At 49.7% G+C, this 17,891-nt stretch overlaps 1 protein-coding gene across 5 annotated transcripts in view; it reads right to left on the minus strand.

The window, feature by feature from the left end:
• PDCD4 (programmed cell death 4) overlaps positions 1–17,891 on the minus strand; it is a 468,841-nt gene that overhangs the window by 147,050 nt on the left and 303,900 nt on the right. For all 5 annotated transcript variants that reach the window (XM_085603425.1, XM_085603423.1, XM_085603426.1 and 2 more), the window contains one exon: positions 7,987–8,126. In XM_085603425.1, coding sequence (XP_085459551.1) covers positions 7,987–8,126 — 140 coding nt within the window. The remainder of the gene's footprint in view (positions 1–7,986; positions 8,127–17,891) is intronic.

The following is a 17,891-nucleotide window of genomic DNA, read 5'->3' on the forward strand; positions in this document are numbered from 1 at the left end:
CCTAAGAACAATTAATTACGTTATGTATTTCGCAGAACCATTGTTGTCATAACATTTATTCGATTCCATCGAATAAATGTTATGACAACAATGGTTGTGCGAAATACATAACTTAATTAATTGTTCTTAGGGTCACAACCAATTAGTCTATGATTAAGCGATTCTCCCTTTTGGAAGTAGGAATAACCATCTTGACCTTCTTCCTTCTCTTTTCTTTTCCCAATTTTCCTGTTTTTATTAATTTGTTTATTGTACATTGACAGTGAGTATCACTGCTGTGCTGTCATTGCATCGTATGTCATTGAATCACATGTGCATTTTTATCGATTTTTAAAATTATTATTATTTTTTTTGTGTATTTTGTAAAATTGTTAACAAACTGTTTTCCAATATATGTGCATAACTGCTCATTTTTGGTGAGATTTATGTGACTAATTTTAATAAACTATTGATTTAGTAGCTTGTTTGTTTGCTTCGTTGTTGCCGGTTCATAACCCGTTATTTTTTAAGTATAGTGTTGAGTGTTGTAGGATTGTTGGCACATCCAGAGAACCAAGGGAGGTCCCTCTTTTTTGACTACGGTCTTACTTGGCACCCCTCTCCCTTGGTGTTGGGGTCCCTCTCTCTTTGTTAGAGGCATATCATGGGTACACCAGGATGTCTGAACAGGGCTTAGGGAAAAGAGCCTAGCATACTGCCTCACAACTTGTCAGGAGTCAGCTTGCTGTTGGGCAGAGAGGGTGTCTGAGAAAACAACTCCTTCAACTGATCAATCTTTAGGAGTGTGGGAGAGAAAATCAGGGAAAGGTTCACTCTCTTCCTAATCCCCATCAGCATGGCCACATCAGTTCTGTCATTGATGACCCTGTGAGGGCTCCTGCAAGTGCCTAGGTCATCCAGGTAGGAGACCTCGCCTTTCCTCTCAAGCATAGAATAGGAATCACTCCTGGAGGGTCCTAGGAGCCACAGGCTCTAACACCCATACCTGCTGCCCTGGCTGGAACTCCACCAGTGCAGCCTTTTGGTCATACCAGAGCTTCTGGAGCTCTTGTCTTCCCTCTAGGTTTTTGGTTGCTTCATCCATGCCATCTTTGAACCAAGGCCAAGCACACAGTCCACGATATTTAGCTTGGGCTCTTTGAGAGATCTCTCCCAGCCTTCCTTCTCTAGACACAGTGCCCCTCACAGGATGAGCAAACAGAAGCTCAAAGGGACTAAAGTCCACTCCTTTCTATGGCATTTCTCTGCAGGCAAAAAGCAGGCATGGCAAAAGGACATCCCATATGCTTCTGAGTTTTTCAGGGATTCCCATGATCATGGTCTTGTTGAATCTCTTAACTAGACAATTGATTTGGGGGTCATATGAAGTAGTAAACTTGTGCATCACCCCACACATGGCATTTAGGTAGCCAGACATGAAGTTACTATCTTTGTCTGACACCCCCTCCTTAGGAAAGCACACTCGAGTAAATATACTGATGAGGGCTCTGGCAATGACAGTCATAAGTGGAATTGCTTCAGGATACCTGGTAGCATGATCCAATGCCACCAGTATAAATCTGTTCCCTGATGCTTTTGGAGGGTCAAGGGGACAGACTGTGTCAATACCTACCCTTTCAAAGGAAATCCTAACCACTGAAAGTGGAATTAAGGGAGCATTTTGGGTGGTTACCCGTCTTTCCACTGGCTTAACAGGTAACACAGGAGTAACAACACTCCTTTACCTTTGGGGACATATTTGGCCAGTAGAAGTGGACAATAGCCTACTCCAAGTCTTTGCCTGGCCAAGTTGCACAGCAAGGAGGATGTCATGGGCTGATGAGAGTAAGAACTCTCTGTATTGCTGAGGCACTACCACTCTCCTAGTGGCACCAGGTTTGGGATCTCTGGCCTCAGTATACTGGAGCCCCTCCTCCCAATAGGTCCTGTGGGAGCCGTTGACATCTTCCTTTTTATGTTAAACAGCTTGTTGTCTCAGGCTCTCAAGAGTGGGAGACGTTTTCTGTCTCTGGCACAGCTCTGCCCTAGAGGGTCCCACTGAGCTTAGGAGCTCTGCTTGGTAAAGTCCAAGTTCCTGGGGCTCACTTCCTCACGGGCTGAGAGGTCTTCTCCCAGAGGAGAGGGGACCTGAGCTTGAGGCTGCTCAGATGTTGGTTTCCTCTACCACAATGAGGTCTTCAGACCATTCCCCAGCAGGCATTCAACAGGAATTCCAGAGGACAAGACTACCTTCTTTTGGGCAGTAACCCCTCCCCACTCCAAGGACACCATAGCCATGGGATGAACCTTAGTATGGTTATTAGCAATGGTGATTGCATACATTTGTCCAAACAAATACTGCTCTGAGGATATCAGTTTTTTCAGTAACTATTGCGGACACTTCCACCTGTTTTCCTCAGTGCTTTTATTCTAACCCCACTGATATGTGGGTGTTGCCTGTATTCCTCCAAGTTTTTTTTACAGGTTTTATTTTTATTAAGCTTTATTTTGATCTTTATTGGCTATCACCTTCAATGTTGACACATACATTCATAGTTCCGAACTGAAGCAAAGGTGATGCTGCACAGCTCGCGTCTGCCATTTCAACAACAGTGGGCCACTGTGAATGTGCCTAGCAGTATAAAAAGACTTTCAAGCCCCAACGTTCTCAGTTGTTACAGCATGATTTTTTTTTTTTTTTAAAATATTTTTATTAAAGTTTTTCAAACAACGCAATGAAGCCAACTACAGAGAAAACCAAAAGGATCCAATCCTCAGTGGACACATCAGGAGAAATCCGTTCTTCCCTCGCTTCCCCCCTAAACCCCCAACCCTCCACCCTCTCTACCCCCACCCCCCCTGTCAGTGTGCCCGCATCAACCCCTTCTTCTCTTCCGCTGGGAGGGACCGGGGTCCGAGAAGTCCGAGCCCAAGGTAACCCCGAGGGCATGGCCACTATTCTGTATTCCTCCAAGTTACTGCACCAGACAGCCAGGGTAGCTACATCCACCCCACCCTCTGAGATTAAGGTAGCTTCAGTGTGCTTCCTGACCTGGTCAGGGCACACCAAGAATTCCATCTGGATACTCACCACCCCAATGATAATGGAGATGAACTAATAGAATCCTTTCTGGGTTTGGGATAGGATGAGTCCCCAGTTCAGTGTCCAACAGCCTTACAATTTAAACACCAAGCCGTTTTGTGGTCCCGGTTCTTACCCTGGTACTCCCCTTCCCCGCACCCCCACAATTGTAAAGTGTCTGTGCACTCCCCCAGTCACCTTCTGAAAAGGTTTTTGGGGGGCTTTAGAAGACTCTTCTCCTTTGGACTGTCCCACATATTTCCCAGGGGGTTGGGGTGGGGGGTGGGGGGAATAGTCTTTTGGTCACTCCCACCATGAGACTTTTTGTACACACTAATCTTGACCCATTGGTTTGCCTTCTTCTCCAACTCCTTGGAGGAGACCCAACCTAGGTCCACCAAGTATTGATGCAATTTTTCAGAAGCACAGTTACCTAACAGATGCTCTTTCAGTAAATTATAAAGCCATAGTCTTGCACCTTACTTCCTTTTAACCAACCACCTAGTGTTTTGAATGAAAAGTCAAGAAATCAACCCAGGACTCACTCAATGTTTTTTGATTCTACCAGAACTTAATCCTGTACTCCTCAGAGGTGAGTCCAACGTCCTAAATCAGGGTATCCTTCATGAGGTCATAAGACTCAGCGTCTTCCTTATTAAGAGTCAGGAGTATATCCCTGCACTTGCCTGAGAAAAGCTCCCAGAATAGAGAGCCCCAATCCTTTTGGTTGAGCTTTCTTATTTTACAAACCCTCTCAAAGGCTGAAACCATTTTGTGATATCACCACCCTCAACATATTTGGGGACAATCCTCTTTGGAGATTTAAGATAAAAAATGTCCTCCTTATCTCTATTTAACTTGTTGCTTCCACCATTCATGGGTGCCAGACCCATCTCAGGCCTTTGTTTTCTATAGCCAGTATTTTGACCTCCAGGTCTAATTTTCCGACTAGTCTCTCCAGCTCCTGGCATCTAGTTTTTCATGGGGACTTAAGTGGCCTGGCCTAACTCCAGGTACAGTTTGAGGGTAGAGGTTTCCACTGTTATCCTCTTCTTCTGGGGTACTGGAAGGGGATTCATCCTCATGAGTACTGTGAGCAGTCTCATCTTCACTGACATGGTCATTATCAATGTTTTTCATGTGTTTTTCTATTTCCTGGGCTCTATCAAACTCAGCAAGCAACTCCCGGAGTTGTGCTTTGGTTGGTCTAGACCAACTGCAATTCTGCAAGCCTTCCAGAGGTCCTTTAGCTGCTTCTGACAGAATTTGCAGGTAAGGGGTCAGGTTGAGTACCTCGACTCTATCCTCTGAGGTTGACACGTTTAATGGAGTTGGGACCTTTTCGGAAAGTGTAAAAAAAAATTAAACAGTCTTTACAGGCATAACTACTAGTACACCATTTTTAAAATTGTAATTCAATGAACTGGGGGACTTAACACAAGGCCCTAACAGTTGATTAGCCAGATTTGGAACAAACCCAAATTCAAAGCTTTTTCTACCCAAGTCAATTGTGGGTTTCTTTGTAGAAGCGCCTATTGACCAAATGGAATTAGCAAATGCAAAGCCTTGTACCCTACCACTGATCCACAAATGTAGGAATCTGCCTTTTTATGTAGTGTACTTAAATGAGGTACACAATGTAGAAAATCCAGATGACCCTTACTGGCTTACAGGGCTTAAATGATTAATCCTTAATGCTCTCTTTTGTGATAGTGTGGGCGAGCAGTTAAGGCTTATCAGAGGGTAGTCTTAAGCATTTGTTGTACACACAGAATCAATAAATGAGACACACACTCAAGTAGAAACTCGAGATCAATTTAGCAAAAAATAAAATTTATTTTTATAGAATTTTTAACATCAAGAACTTCGTAATCAGGTAAGTACTTTGAGTTATCAAATTTTACAGCTAAGCAAAAATTACACACCAATGTGTTTTTACACTGTAATGCTTTCTTATGGAGAAAGAAACATACTGCATTCAAGTATCTGTAATGGTATTTCAGGGTTACCCTTTAAGACTTAAGGTACTAGGGGTTCAAGATCACAAGATCCACCAGCAGTTTAGGTTTACCTACCCTGGAGTGTCTGGGTGAAGAGGTGCTGCACGGGTTGGTAGCCTTGAGCGCTACACCGCTGACAAAGGGGGTAGTGGGGCACCTAGAAACAAGCTGCAGAGGGGAACTAGAGGACAAGTCCAGGAGCTCACAACGAGGGGCTCAGTTTGTGAGGGTCTTCGGAGCAGGAGGGGTCACAGCTTGTGTTCCTGGACCCGGGCCGGGGAGCTCGGGTGCAGAGGGTTTTGGTCTGCTATTTTCATGTGTCAAAGGCACTGATGGCTCTTGGTCAGAACTGCAGAGGGGGACAAAACCGGACAGTTGGGCCACTCTTGGTGCTGGCCTCTGTGATGCGGATGTCCCTCGAAGGTTGGTTGTTTTTGGCGGTGTCGGAGTCTGGATTGGACTTCAAACAAACTTTGTCTGCTGCAAGCAGTCCGATACCCCGGGTATTGGTGCAGGGTGGCTCCTGGAGGCCCTGGTGTCTTAACTTGGTGGCGAGATGGATCTTACCCTTTGGAGCATTGGAACCTCCTCCCGGGTGGCAGCTGTGCTGATGGACTCGATGGCCAGCAGAACGGTGAACCGGACGTTGCAGTCGGTGCCTGCAGGTTGCAGAGAAGTAGCCCCTCCACTTCAACGCAGATGTTGTCTGGTTGGTGAACCACTGGCAGCCCTATGAGGCTTTTGGAGGATGCACAGTTGCAGGAGGAGACGGGTTGTTGCACTTGTCAGGACAGGAGCAGGCAGGGTAATGCACCAAAAGTCCAGTTGGTCCACAGTTCGCTTCTTCGGTTCTTCTTGGTCCTTCTTCTTCAGACAGGTAAATCTGTTTTCCTGCTGTCAGGGGCACACCAAAATACTGGGTGGACATCTCCCAGGTCTAGGGGAAGCAGGGGGTCACATATCAAAGGCAGCAGAGGCATTGAAGCCTCTGGCCTTGGTATGGAGATTCATTAGCCATCCTGCTGTGGAGGTGTAAGCACCTCCTGCCAGAGCAGGCATTGTTTCTGACCACAGAGCGCAGGCTCTCACCTCCAGGGGGTCAAAAACTTGTCTGTGGTGGCAGGCTTGAAGATACCAGTCAGCCAGCACACTAATGCCCTCTCAGTGCATTCTCTAAAAAATCCACTGCTGGCATCAGTGTATATTTATTTAGACAAGGTGTTTGACACTAAACACCACAGGTTTTAGTAAAGCCATCATGTAGGTGGGGAACTTGTACTGACTAGTGCCAAGTAAATATACATGAGATGACTTGCCTGCTCACTGGTACTATCTAGTAATTCAATAAGACAGCACAGGGGCATATCCGCTCATGCAAATGTATCCTCACATGTAATATAATGCACCCTGCCTTAGGGCTAAAAAGCCTGCTGCAGGAGTGACTTACATATATTGCATGCAGTGACTGTGGGCACAGTACACAGGATGTCTGCCATGTAGTGTTTTCACATTTGTCTGCACCATTTCACACAGCCTACAATGGCAGTCTTCATGCGTTTGGTGGTGGGTGCCTTAGGGTGACAATACATGCTGCAGCCCTTAGGGACCTTCTTTAGTACCAATGCCCTAGGTACCAGGGGCACCATTTACTAGGACTTAGAGGTGCTGAAAGTTTTTGCCAACTGGGAAACAATTAAACAGATGCCGTGTTTTAGAGAAAGAGCACTGGCACTGGGGACCTGGTTAGCAGGAACCCAGTGTACTTCAGCCCAAATTGTATCCTATACCAGGCAAAACGGGGGGGTGATCATGTCAAAAAGGGGCACTTTCTTACAGCTCCTGACTGGTGTTAGATGTCCGAGATCTTTCTTTGTACAGTCAACTGCCAATCCTAGGGTGGTCTATCCTTTACCTCTTGACCATCTCTAAGAGGGCTGCCTTTGGTACTAGCATGAAGTGTGAGAGCCCTGTACCATTGTTTGTTATAGCGTTTTATATAGCGTGAACGTGACCCGAAGGTATCAGGTATCAGAGCGCTTCACCTGAGCACCAGTTTGCTTACAGATGGACACATTCATTATTTTTTTGTTAGAAATGGGGAGATTAAGTGATTTGCCAGGAATCACAGGATGTTAAGAGTTGTTGCCGTTACTCAAACCCAGAGTGGGGTTATGTAGTCTGTCTACAGTAAAGTAGGGTGAAAAGATCCCCTGTCTGTAGGTTTCTTTGTGGGAGCTATTCCTCTTGAAGCCTTCCCTGAATTGGAAGAACCTCATTGATTGTGTTGCAGTTTTTTTTCACCCCACATGAAGAGCATGTTCATTATGTAGGCTTGCACTTCTTGCTTGAAGCCTGAGCCCCAAGCAAAGTGCTATTGTGGTACCGGAGAAAATTTGAAAACAAGCGGATTCAGCTGCTTCCAGGCTGAATTGAGCCACACATTGCATATCTTCTTGCTCTCTTGGATTATCCCTTTGGCTCTTATATTTGTCTGCGAGGTGTAGCATCAAGTCCTCCATTTCCTCCCACTGTTGATGGCCATACCTATTCATGAGAGCACTGGTCCTAACAGTTGCCTGCAGGCGAGATCTAAAAACAGGCTGTAGCAACCTTTTTAAAATTAGTTTATGGCCTGTGTCAGTATTGAAAAGGGGCACTGTCTTGTAACACAAATATTTGTAGATTAAAAAAAGAACGGTACATCAGTGGCAATGTTAACCCTACACCTTCAAAAGTAGGGAACCTCAACATCCCTGCACAGGAGAAAATTGATAGCCTGACTGACCATTAATGGGGCTGAGGGCAGCCTATGTCCACTGCATTTATTTTCGAAAATACGTTTTTTTCCAATGAAGAAGCATGCGCTTTGTAGCATACTAATTAGGTAATACAATATATAAAGATGCAGTTGAAAACAAAACATACCTGGAAGGGCAGAAGTCCCTAATTTGTTTGTTAACAATCCCAGCCTGGAAACAGTCATCAACAAATCGTTCAAGAACAGAATAGGCATGGGGCACATCCAGATTAATGTCTGGAATTTCACTGTAAATTCGGTCATAACCCTGGGGATTACAAACATAATGGGTTAAAGATTGAGCCTTTTTTCCTGCAGACCCTCAACTGTTGTAAAGGAATGCGTTAATAAACTGGCTAACTATGTTGCAACTTACTGGAGGAACGAAAAAGTGACAGTTTACTACAACAAAATCAAAGGTCCTCATTACCGATTACACTGCACATTACTGATTGTACTGCACAATGGCAAGCATTTCATTCCGTACAGAAACACAAAATTTAACACTGAAAAAAATCTAGAACCAAAGGGTATATCATGGATGGTGTGCAGCAGCTACACAACCATATAAGCAAAAGAGGAAACATCAACAATTTCAAACTCTTCCTTGCAGGTGTATCCAGTACTTGGCAAGCTTCTTCTGGAGGCTCCGGAGCATATAGAAATCACTAGGCAGCACGAGTGATTACTGCTGCCTCCCCAGCCTTCCGTGGGGAATGATGACAGTAGATATTAATGCTTAAAACTAGCTAGCCAAGTACTCTCCTTGTAGAATTGATGTACAAGTTACTTACCTTCGGTAACGATGTATCTGGTAGAGACGATTCTAGCCGCAGATTCCTGAACGTAGAATTATCCCCAGGCGTGAGACTGGACCCAGAAAACTTTCTTGCCCAGCATCTCTGCGCGCCGGGGGGGCAGTACCTCGCGACTCCGCCCGACGTCCTCCGCGGGCGTGACGTCAGCGAGGTCACATAAGCCCCATCCCGGTGCACTGACGTCAGTTTGCTTCGGAGAACTTTTCCGCGCCACAATGCGGAGCCATCACAACAAAACTGAGGAGAGTATGGGAACAGTGTGCGAAAAACCAGAGAAACAAAAAGAGAGAGAGAAACAAAAAGAAAACAAGGAACAGCACCAGGTGGTGCCGAGTCGCCAGGAGACTACACCAGGAAAGCCAAAGCAGGAAGAGAGCAGACCACCTGAGGAAAAACCGTGCAAGCCAGGTGGGAGCACCAGGCAGCACAAAAGTACCAGAAGGTCACATCAGTAAAGCCACAGCAGGGAAAGCATAAAGCACTCCACCGTGGAACCACCGTGCAAGCCAAGGCGAGAGCCAGGCTGGAGGCACAAGCAGCGGAAAGCGCTGGAAGAGAAAGAGAGAGAGACAGCAACCAGAGACCACACAGCAAAGGGCCACAAGCCCGGAACAGAGGAGCAACCGCAATCCATCCCCAGATCACACAGTCAAGGAAGGCTAGAGGCTCTGAAAGGAGCAGGAGGCCAAGGACAGGCAAAAGAACCCCCAGCGGAGAAGACCGCAAGGGGATCGGAAAGTGTAACAACAAAGGGAAAAGGAGCAAAAGCAGGCCCCTACACTGGAGAGAACCCAGCTAGAGGGAAGCCCGACGGGCAGAAAACGAAAAGGACCCCCATAGAAGACAAGCCACCCAGAGGGAGGCGAGCGCAAAAAACCAAGCAGAGGGTCCTCGCAGAACGGGGAGGAAGGGCGGGTCGTGAAGGAATCTGCGGCTAGAATCGTCTCTACCAGATACATCGTTACCGAAGGTAAGTAACTTGTACATCTGATAGAGACTACTAGCCGCAGATTCCTTAACGTAGAATAGATACCCTAGCCATACCCAGAAGGGAGGAGGGCCTGCGAGAGAGCCTCCCCACTCGGAGAGACTAGGGCCCCAGTAGGGGACATGGCACAAGAACAAGAAGGAAAAGGTCAGGAGAACCTAAGCCCAACCAAGGGAGAGCACCCAACACCCCACAGGGGCAGACAGCACCACAAAAGCCTCAAGGAACACAAGGGCCACCTCAAACCCAGTGAGAAGAGGTAGAGCCAGAGGCAGGGCCCACTGAAAGGAACACAGGCACAGAGATAGGAAAGAGCTGAAAACACCGTGGGCGCAAGCAGCGGGCAAGGCCGGAACGGCGCCACCGCCAACAGCACAGGTGGAAGAAGAAAAGTACCGTTGCGCGAAGCCCCAGCGGAACCAGAGGCAGGGGCGCAAGGAAACACAGCAGGATCACAACGGTGGAGGAGAACAAGCAGTCCTGCGGGGGCTTGCGGCGCCAGCAACAGGCAGCACCCCGGAACAGCGCACCTAGGAAAAGGCAGACGCCAGCCGAAGGCAGAGGCCAGGGAGGACCAGTACACACACTGACTACGAAGAAGTGAGGAACCGGCAGAAAATAAAAGAGAGACGGAGGACGGGCCCAAACCGGCCACCAAAACACAGAGGCCAAGGAAAGCCAAACCCCCTGGAACATCAGGCAGAGGACCAAGCCAGAACACAGGACAAAAGTGCGGAACCGCCACAACACGATGCCGCAGATGGAAGATCAAACCGGCCGAGCGACGTGGTGACAAGGAGAAGGACGGACCGAGCGCAAGCTGCACCAAGACAAGAGGCAAGAAGATCGCACCTGCGACATACCGTGACACCATGGAGAACAAGGAACCCGAAAGGGTGACCACACCTCCCCAGCACATGACAGAGCTATGTAATAGCTACAAGTACCCAACATAGGGTAGGTTACGTCCCAAGAACCATGGGAACACCTCTTAGGAAAAGAATTTCCGCAGCAGAGAACAAAACAGAAAAGACCTGCAGAAAAACCCGCAGACGGCTTACCAAGCAGCCAATAAAGAAGAAACAGAAGGCCTTATATCAGGGCCTACCGGGCTTAGCAACAGCCAAAACCACAAGTCAACAGAGGGCCGAACCAGCAGCCAACAGCACCAAGGGCCCAACGAAAGGACCTTAAGGCATATCAACCAGACAGAACACACAACCTGGGCTACCCGTTACAAAGCCCCAGGAAAACAACGGGAGAACATATCTCAAAACACAGACCGTGAGTAAGGTCACTGAGGGGGAGGAGGGGGAGGAGGAGGGGGGGCAAAGCCCCGCAAGAAACCTCTGAATGGCAGAATCCACAGGGGCATGGAACAACAGAGTGCCATCAAAGGGAAGGTCAAAGGGCCATTCGCTAACGTTCTCAGAGAAAACACTATCCCGTAGCCAGGCATGTCCACGAAGGGCCACTGAAGTAGCCATGGTACGACCAAACACCTCCGAAACGTCCAGAGCCAAGCGAAGAATAAACGCTCCCGGTCATCCAACACATGGTGCCGCAGATCACCGCAGGCACCCTCCTGAGAAGCGGAAGACAGAAGGGACTCCGCCGAGTCCCACAAGCAAGAAGTGGCTCTGGCCAACACACACAGAGTGTTAAGGGCCCGCAAAGCAGCACTGGAGGAGGCGAAGAGGTTGCACCCCCAGGAATCCAACTAGCGGGCCTTCCGCGACGGGGAAGACAACACCGATGGCAAGGAGGGAAAGGCAGTAAAAGAGGCCCCCTGGTAGAAGGGTGCAGGGAAAGACAGACAGGATCATGTGGAGCAGGACGGTGGCGGTGCAGAAGAGGCTGAGGCACCGGGTCCCCCGTGGCAGGAAGCCCCCAGGCCCCCAAAAGAGAATTGTGGAGCGCAGCCTCGAAGGGAAGAAGCAGCTTCCGTCCACCAGAGCCCTGATGGAGAACCTCCAGCAGATGATCCGTGGGGAAATGGGCAGCTGGATCGCCCATGCGCAAGATGCCAGCAGCCGTGTAAACAGCCCGAGCTAAGGCAGCACTCTCCTCCGTAGGGCCCCACAACGGGGAAAGCAGTTCCTCCATGGGCGACGGCTGCAAGCTAAGGCAGCCGTCCCCCAGCCCAATCGGAGGAAGGAAAGGCCAAGCTCGAAAAGGCGGAGGGGGGACCGATGAATGGGGACCCTGAGGCGCCTCTGGCGAAGACTGCGGGTGCGGTGACGGCGAAGAGCCGTCCTTAGAAGACATCGGGGAAAAAGCCATGATGCTGCGACCCGTCTCCGGAGTAGAGGAAAAAAACAGCTGCTGAATCTCAGGAGAAGAGGGGGCGTCCGAAGACGAATCAACGACCCGACGTCGGACCGGCGCCGTAGAGTCCGCCACCGGCGTCAGGTCAACGTCGACAGGCGCCCAAGGGGATGCTGGAACGGCCTCCGCCACAACGCGCGGCGCGGAAGACCGGGGCTGGGTCGGAGTCGGGGCCTCTAAGGAACGGCGACGAAAAGGCATCGACTCGACCTCCGATGAGGCAGCCGCCGGCGTGGAGGGACGAGGGGGGCCCGGGGTAACGCCCCGACCCCTAGCCAGCCCCGCCAGGGCCAGCAGCCGCCGGCGCCTGAGCGGCGTCACCTCGGCCTCGGACAAGGCCGCCGCCTGCCCAGAGGACCGAGGGGATCTCGAGGACACGCCCCAAGCCCCGGCAACCTTCCGTGACACCACAGGGACCCCCACAGGGATTTGTGGCGAGGCAGAGGCGCCGTGGTCTGAAGGAGGGAACCCTGAAGGGCCGCACCCCAACGGCACCACATCCTCCGAACCTGGATCCGAACCGGTCAGCGCCGGAGCCGCTGGCGATGCAGGAGTCCCCGCACGCGGTAAGGGATCCGCAGACGTCCCAGGAAGAGAGGGAGAAGAAGGAATAGCCAGAGAGGCCTGCAAGGCCGCCGCATAGGCCTCCATCTGGGCTCTAGTCGCCCCCGCACCGGGGAACGGTGGATAGGGTGGCGACATGCGGGGCCGCACCACACGCGGAGAACCCAATGCCCCCAACAGGCCGGGGACCGGGCCTCGGGAACAAACTGCGACACTTACCAACAGGTGAGCGACGCCCTTGCAGCCTGGGAGAAGGACGATGTCGGAGACGGAAGCGGCGGTTCTCGAAGCCGTCCGCGGGGGATGGACGACCTGGACATGCGTGCCGAAAGGAGTTTCATCCGGCGCTCCCGCCGGGACTTCGGCTTCATTTGCTGACATGCCTCACAGTCAGTTGAGTCATGGTGCTCCCCCAAACACCACATACAGATGGGGTGAGGATCCGTCGCCGAAATCTGGTGTGCGCAAGACAACCACTTCTTGAAGCCCGAAGGTATTCGCACACTGTACCCAAGAAAAACGCTAAGCTAAAAAGAAGGCCTGAAACAGGCCAGGAACACGATTCGGGTCCGCGATGCACGCGGAAAAGAAGAAAACTGACGTCAGCGCGCCGGGGTGTGGCTTATGTGACCTCGCTGACGTGACGCCCGCGGAGGACGTCGGGCGGAGTCGCGAGGTACCGCCCCCCCGGCAAGCAGAGATGCTGTGCAAGAAAGTTTTCCAGGTCCAGTCTCACGCCTGGGGATAATTCTACGGTAAGGAATCTGCAGCTAGTAGTCTCTATCAGATGCTGTAGTAGCTGGGTAGTGCAGGCAAAGATTACTAGCTACACTATGACACAGTTAGGACAATGCATGTTATGTGTTATTTCTTTGACATGGAAGTAAGCGCCTCTGCGCCAACCCAGGAACTCTGCTTTTGTAGCTCACAGGAATAGACCGTGAGAAGTTTTGGTTGCCTTGAATCTGCATTGTGGTTCCCGCGAGGAGGGAGACCACCACGGGGCGCTGTGGTAGCGCCGTTGTATATTTTCTGGATTCTGGGATCTCAGCCTTCGTGGACGGAGGAGCGCAGCTCGCCCTGTACAGTAAGAGGCACAGATCATGCTGTATATTACGGGGAAATAAGCATATCGACTCGTCAGGTGCAAATGGAAGGGGAGGCTGTCCCCAGCGAGACTTGTTTAACAGTTAGTGGCATAATATATGGAGACCTTGGGGCTACACTATGTTTTCATATGCCATAGGATTCGTGACTTATAGCCGGTTCCAGGGCTAGCATGGGGATAATGCTGGTGCGGCTACTCCATTAATGCAGAGCAACACGTGGACTATAAAGCCCTGAAAACTGCTGGAATGAACAGCAGAGTTCATTTATAATTTGGAACAGGGACGGGGAGGTATTGTATGGATGTTAGGTGGCTGCTTGATGGTTCAGGGCTCTGGATGTCCTTCTTGGGTTGAAAGGCATCGCTACATGGAATTGGTGCGTGTTAGGTGGTGTGTATGTAGAGACACATTTATTGAGGTATATTTAGTGAGACCTAAAGAGAGTAGCGATGGTGTTTTACTGTTGTTCTTTATGTAATCTTTTGTTGTAGGTATCCTCCTCCCCGCTGTTCCCTTCCTAATCCCTTTCCCTCACTTGATAGCCCTAGCACTCTGTGTTGGTTTAAATCCAGAGTCGGGGACATCTGGGGGTGGAACCCTTTGTGCATCGTTCAAAACCGACGGAGCCGCAGTGGAACGTGACAGTTTTTAAGAGAAGCTATATAATCCAAGAAATGGTATTAGCAATAAAACCACAGCAAAGGAACACATTTATTATTTTTGGTAATGGTTTTTCTGGTGGCTACTTTAACCACAGATTTTGCACCTTTAGAATATTCAAGGCACCAGACTAGATACACACGTTTTTCCAGCACTGCGGCTTCACTGCTCTGTATCACCAACATCTTTCCACCATGGAAGCGATGTACCAGAGCAACAGATGGGTACCACAGCTGCGTGCTGACATCAGTTTCTTGATTTACTCTTTAAACAACCTCAGACGAGGACTACAAACTATTTTTGCGACCAGTGCGCGATCTTGAATTTGGAAAATCTTTAGATGGTCTCCATAAAATTGGGAGGTGGAAGGGCAGTGAGTAAGGATTAGTTACTTACCTGTAATCCTAGTTCTCATCCAGGGGTATACTCATCAAAGTCATAATCTATGAATAATCCCCGCCCATGTGCGGGATCCCGGAGCATATAGAAAATATATATATATATATATATATACATATATATACATATGGGAAAACATATAACTGCAGCCTAACAAAGTTCAAAACCTGGCAATGCTGTAAATTACATATATTTGCATAGTAGTGCACCCCTATCCCATAAGGAAAAAAGGAAGCATAGACAAATCATAACACAGCACTGCTTTATTGCCATAAAGCAACATGTAATTGTAGGCATTCGCCAGTAGGCTGCAGCAGAGTATCAAGAAATCAAGAAAACTGACACCCTGCCTTTAAGGCATTAGAGTAGGGGGACCGTGCCTTTAAGGCCTGCCTGAGACCCCCTGCTCCCATGATGCATTACAGGTGGCAGTTGGGCCAGTTCTTTTTTGGCGGTGCCTCCGCACCCGAGTAGATCTGCCTTCCATACATCACTTATTTAAAGAGAAAACAAAGCTCGTCCGGGGAGGTGGGTGGGTCGCTTATGACTTTGATGAGTATACCCCTGGATGAGAACTAGGATTACAGGTAAGTAACTAATCCTTCTCATCCAGGGGATACTCATCAATAGTCATAATCTATGAATAGAGTAGCAAGCCCATACCCATAGTCTCGCGGACGAGCAACAAAGCAGTTAAAAACATACATTAAAAAACACATCTTGCATTACAGTTATGCAAATAGGTTCCTCAAAGAGGCCTGCCCCACCTGGGCGTCGGCCTGTGCGTCTGAATCTAGGCAATAATGGCGCGTGAAAGTATGGACTGGAGCCACGTAGCCGCTTTACAGATCTCAGACATGGGAACATTGCGAAGGAGTGCTACAGTAGAAGCTTTCCCTCGAGTAGAGTGTGCTCTAGGTTTACCCTGCAGAACTTTGTGGGACAGTTGGTAAGCCAAAGCTATACAAGAGACAATCCATCTAGAGATAGACCTCTTGGCCGCAGCCAGCCCGGTATTAGTGGGCCCATAGTTAACAAAGAGCCTGTCTGACTTTCTAAGAGTAAGGGTCTTAGCTAGATAGAATTTCAAAACCCTCCGGAGGTCAAGAGAGTGTAGAGCTCTCTCCGGGGGAGTGGTAGGCTGAGGAAAGAAGGTGGGCAACGTGATCACCTGATTAATATGGAAGTCCGAAACCACCTTGGGCAGGAAGCTCGGATGAGTACGGAGCACCACCCTATTAGCATGAAACACAGTGTAAGGTTCCTTGCAGCAGAGGGCCTGAATTTCACTAACCCTACGGGCCGAAGTGATGGCTACTAAGAAGGCAGCCTTCCAGGTCAGATGTTGCAAGGAGGCCTTATGAATCGGCTCAAAAGGAGCTCCCATCAGCTTAGAGAGAACGATGTTAAGTTCCCAGGAAGGGGAAGGAGACCTCACTGGTGGGTAAACTTTCTTAAGCCCTTCTAAGAAATCCTTTACCACTGGCATCTGGAAGAATGAGGTCTGGGTAGGAGACTTCCTATAGGCTGTAATAGCTGCTAAGTGTACTCTGATGGAAGAGTATTTTAACCCAGACTTCGCCAAGTACAGTAAGTAGGGGAGAATAACCTGTTCTTGACCCCGGATCGGATCAAGGACGTTATCTCTACACCAGAAGCAGAATCTTTTCCATTTAAAGCCGTACGACTTCCTCGTGGAGGGCCTCTTTGCCTCCCGAAGAATGTTCATACAGTCCGGAGGCAGATCTAGATGTCCGTATTGGATGAATTCAGGAGCCATGCCGTCAAGCGGAGGGAGGGAAGATTGGGATGGAACACCATCCCCTTGTCCTTGGTCAGCAAGTTCGGTAGGCACGGCAACCTCCTGTGTGGTACTTCCGACAGCTGGAGGAGATCCGGGTACCACCACTGACGGGGCCACTCCGGGGCTATTAGGATCGTCCAAGTCCTGGCTCTGTAGAACTTCTGTATCACAGCCGGGATGAGAGGGAGAGGAGGAAAAGCGTAAAGCAATGTCCTCGACCAGCTGATCAAAAGCGCGTTCCCCTGCGACCCCCGTTGCGGGAACCTGGAGGCGAAGATGGGGCATTTTTTGTTGTCCGCGTCTGCGAACAGATCGATGTCCGGTGTGCCCCACAAGCGGAAGATGTCTTGAGCGACGTCTTCGCTGAGCACCCAGTCGTGCGCTTCGACGAAGTCTCTGCTGAGGCCGTCTGCTTGCACGTTCAGGGTCCCTGGCAGGTGAACCGCGACGATCGTCAGGTTTCTCGCCAGAAGCCATCTCCAGATTGACTGGGCCTCCAGAGACAGGACCCGTGATTTGGTCCCTCCTTGCTTGTTCAGATAGAACATAGTTGTGGTGTTGTCTGTCTGAACCTGAATATAGTTGGTTTGCAGGGATGGATACAGGGACTTGAGAGCCAGGTGGACTGCTCGTAGCTCCAAGAAGTTGATGTGATAGCTCTGCTCGATAGCGGACCAGAGACCTTGTACTTGAAGCCGGCCCATATGAGCACCCCAGCCCTGCATGGAGGCATCGGTGACCACTGTCTGTGTCGGGGGCGCCTGATGGAACGGGACGCCGTGAAGCAGATGGGAGCGCTTCATCCACCACCGGATGGAATCTTTGGCGGCTTGATGAAGGGTAATGCGATCCTCCCAGCGGCCGGACCTCTGCGACCACTGATCCTCTAGATCTTGTTGCAGAGGACGCATGTGCAGACGTGCATTGGGCACAATGTAAATGCACGAAGCCATCGACCCCAGAAGAGGCGACACTTGTCTGGCCGTGGGGCAGTCCGTGCTGAGAAGAGTGCGGCCTTTCTGAAGCATGGAGGATAACCTCTCCTCCGAAGGACACACGCTTGCGCTTGAGGAGTCTAGAGAAGCGCCCAGGTAGTGGATCCGCTGAGTGGGATTGAGGACCGACTTCCTGTAGTTGACCTGAAGGCCCAGCGAGTGTAGAAGGTTGAGGCAAAACGAAAGATGACTCTGGAGTCGAGCCGGAGTTGAGCTTTTCAAGAGCCAGTCGTCTAGATAGGGGTAGACGAATATCTTCCGTTTGCGGAGAAAAGCAGCCACCACCGCCATGCACTTTGAGAATGTTCGTGGCGCGGACTTGAGGCCGAATGGCAGGACCTTGTATTGATAATGCTGGCGAAATATCT

The sequence above is a fragment of the Triturus cristatus genome, chromosome 1_2 (genome assembly GCF_964204655.1).
Source record: "Triturus cristatus chromosome 1_2, aTriCri1.1, whole genome shotgun sequence".
Taxonomy (NCBI): Eukaryota; Metazoa; Chordata; class Amphibia; order Caudata; family Salamandridae; genus Triturus; species Triturus cristatus.